This window comes from Ruditapes philippinarum, unplaced genomic scaffold (genome assembly GCF_026571515.1).
Source record: "Ruditapes philippinarum isolate M1 unplaced genomic scaffold, ASM2657151v2 ctg10609_1_1_1_1, whole genome shotgun sequence".
NCBI lineage: Eukaryota > Metazoa > Mollusca > Bivalvia > Venerida > Veneridae > Ruditapes > Ruditapes philippinarum.
The window spans coordinates 16,324-19,930 of NW_026853987.1; the positions used below are offsets into that span (position 1 = coordinate 16,324).

Genomic DNA, 3,607 nt, shown 5'->3' on the forward strand with positions numbered 1-3,607 from the left:
TTCTGTTAAAAGGTACTGCTAGGGAGGTATTTGATAGGCTTCCATTAGAAGATAGGATGGATTATGATAAGCTGAAAGATGCTTTGTTAAGGCAGTTTGAGTTGACTGATGATGGGTATAAGAAGAAGTTTAGGACTGAAAGGCCCCGTGAAAATGAGACTTTTGTTATGTTCCTAGCTAGAATTTCTAGATACTTAGATGGTTGGTTAAGATTGAGTAAGGTGGAGAAGACTTATGAAAAGTTGTTAGACTTCATAGTAAGGGATCAATTTTTAGATATCTGCAATAGAGAACTATATCAGAACCTTAGTAGTAAGAAGTTGTTTTCAGCCCGTGAAGTAGCGGAAGATGCAGATTTGTTTGCCAAGACTAGAGGAGGTCCGAAGTATGTAGTGAATCATGGAATTAAAGAAAGAACTAAGCCTTATGCACTGCCGAGTAGACCTGTAGATAGAAATCAAGGTAGTAGTTATCGTATGCAAAGAGGTAACGATAGACTGGTAAATAGAGGTAGAGCATCTCAGCAGTATGAAGGTTATAAATGCACATATTGTGGTCGTTTAGGGCATACAGCATTTTTCTGTAGAAATAAGGCTACAAACAAAGCTAACGCAGCAGAAGACATAGAACCGGACTCAATGAATCCAAGTAAGAATGATAATAGTTATCAGGGTAATAGAAGGCGAGGAGGTTATAGAGGTAGGAGTAGAGGTAGAGGAAGAAATAGAGATGCAGATTCGAAAATTTCGATGCCGAGATCAGATAGTGGTAGTAGTTTGATAGAACTTGGGGATTTTGAAGACGTGGGTACAGTTACTATAAATTCATGTCCGACAACTAGAGGTATATGTAATGGTAAAGCTATAGTTGCAATGAGAGATACTGGGTGTACATGTGTCATAGTATGAAGGAATTTGGTAAATGCAAATCAATTGTTAGGGAAGTCCAGACGATGTAAGTACATTGATGGTAGTGAGCACAGATTAGACATGGCGTTAATTGATCTTGATTGTCCGTATAACAGAGGTACTGTAGAAGCACTATGTGTAGATAATCCTACAAATGATGTAATTATCGGTAACATAGAGGGTGCTGTAGAACCAAATTTTGGTAAGTTAGCTTCAGCAGTAGAAACAAGATCGCAGAGTAAAGTTAAAGCTCATAGAAGACTTAAAGTTCCTTCACAGATTTTAGACATCACTAATGTAGAGTTTGTAGAGAAGCAGCAGGCAGATAGGTCATTAGATGGATGTAGAAAGAAAGCAGAGGAAGGTACTGTTAGAAACTGTAGAGGTAAAGGGCAAGTGAAGTTTCAGGTCAGGAATAAGATGTTGTTTAGAGAGTTTACGGCAGGAAATGGTGACGTAAGTAGGCAGTTAGTAGTTCCTAAGGATCTTAGGGAGACTGTGTTTAAAAGTAGCGCATGACTCGCTTTTGGCAGGACATCTTGGTATTAGGAAGACAAGTGATAGAGTCTTAGGGGAGTTTTATTGGCCAGGTGTTCTTGTAGAGGTTAGACGATACTGTCAGTCTTGTGATATTTGTCAACGTACTATTTCTAAAGGTAGAATAAGTAAGGTAACTTTAGGTAAGATGCCTTTGATTGATACTCCTTTTAAGAGAGTTGCCGTTGACATTGTTGGTCCGATCGAACCTATGACTGATAGGAAGAACCGATATATTTTAACCATGGTAGACTATGCTACCAGATATCCTGAAGCAATTGCATTGCCTAGTATAGAGACTGAAAGAGTAGCCGAAGCATTAGTTGACATGTATAGTAGATTAGGTGTTCCAGAGGAAATGCTTACAGATTGTGGATCACAATTTACTTCACAGATTATGAATGAGGTTAGTAGGTTGCTGTCTCTTAGACAGTTAACAACTACACCGTATCATCCGATGTGTAATGGTTTAGTGGAGAAATTTAATGGTAGTTTAAAGCAGATGTTGAAACGGATGTGTAGTGAAAGACCTACAGATTGGGATAAGTATTTGAATGCTATGTTGTTTGCGTATCGGGAAGTTCCACAAGAGAGTTTAGGATTTTCGCCATTTGAATTGTTATATGGACGTAGTATAAGAGGTCCAATTACCATTTTGAGAGAGTTATGGTCAGGAAAAACAGAGAATGACGAAGTTAAGACAACTTATCAGTATGTAGTTGATTTGCAAGAAAGACTAGAAAGTACATGTAAGATAGCACAGCAGGAGTTAGAGAAGAGCAGTATTAGGTATAGAAAGTATTACAACAGGAAAGCTAGAGATAGAACTTTTAAGAAGGGAAGTAAAGTACTGGTTCTTATACCTACAAAACGCAATAAGTTGTTGTTACAATGGAAATGTCCATTTGTAGTTTCCGAGGTCGTGAACAAATTAGATTATCGGATAGACATAGGTAACAATAAGATTAAAACTTTCCATGCCAATATGCTGAAGGAGTATGTTGAAAGAAATTTCGAACCAGAACGAGGTGCATTGGCAAAGGTAAGTGCAGCTGTTGTAGAAGCGGAAAATGGGTATGATAGATTAGAGGAAGATGATAGTTTAGAAACAAGTTACCAAGACGATAGTGACATATTGTTATGTCCATTGAAGAAAGGTTCAGAGACATATAAAGATGTTCAGGTCAATCCTGACTTACAAACAGATTGTAAGACTCAGATTGCAACCTTGTTAAAGAAATTTTCTGATGTTTTAACAGATATACCCGGAAATACGTCATTGGTTCAGCATGACATTAAGTTGACTACGTCAGAACCGGTAAGGACTAAGGGTTATCCTATTCCTTTTCACTCACAGCAGATAGTAAAGGAAGAAGTTGATAAAATGCTAGAGTTGGGAGTTATCGAACCTTCTAATGCTCCGTTTTCTAGTCCAATTGTCCTTATCAGGAAAAAGGATAACACGATTAGGTTCTGTATTGATTTTAGACAGATCAATAAATGCACGGTATTTGATGCGGAACCGATGCCCAATATGGAACAGATATTTTCGAAATTATCAAAATACAGGTATTTTTCGAAAATTGACCTTAGTAAAGGATACTGGCAAGTTCCTTTGTCTGACAATGCAAAACCTTTGACCGCATTTGAAACCCCGTCGGGACTTTTTCAATTCCGGAAAATGCCCTTTGGTTTAGTCAATGCCCCTGCAACATTCTGTAGACTGATGAGAAAGGTTTTGAAAGATCTAGATCACTCAGATAGTTTTATAGATGATATTTTGGTCTATACAGTCACATTGCCAGAGCATATCAATGCATTGTATGAGGTATTTACCCAATTAAGAGAGTCTAGGCTTACTGCTAGACCGTCCAAGTGTTTCATATGTTTTGAAGATTGGAATGTTTAGGTCATATGATAGGAGGTAGTAAGTCCATTGAACCTGTTCTAAGTAAGGTCAATGCAATTCAGGAGACCGAGAGACCCACGACTAAGCGAGGAGTCCGGCAATTTTTAGGGGTTGTGTCTTGGTACCGGAAGTTCATCCCTAACTTTGCCGCCATTGCTGTTCCGTTGACCGATTTGACAAAAAAGTTTCAACCAAATCGTATTGAATGGGGTGAAAGTCAGGAAAAGGCTTTTCAGACTCTTAAGGCTAGTTT

General features: G+C 38.2%; 1 protein-coding gene across 1 annotated transcript; it reads left to right on the plus strand.

Annotated features, from left to right (window-relative positions):
- The first annotated feature begins 1,593 nt into the window (after positions 1–1,593).
- On the plus strand, positions 1,594–3,354 carry LOC132738624 (uncharacterized protein K02A2.6-like). The gene has a single exon (XM_060726183.1). It carries the CDS (start codon positions 1,594–1,596, stop codon positions 3,352–3,354), a length of 1,761 nt encoding a protein of 586 aa, XP_060582166.1.
- Positions 3,355–3,607: the final 253 nt, after the last annotated feature.

Bases quoted from the DNA above. Each gene is read 5' to 3' on its own strand.
- LOC132738624 (XM_060726183.1), top strand. From the start codon at position 1,594: ATGCCTTTGATTGATACTCCTTTTAAGAGAGTTGCCGTTGACATTGTT.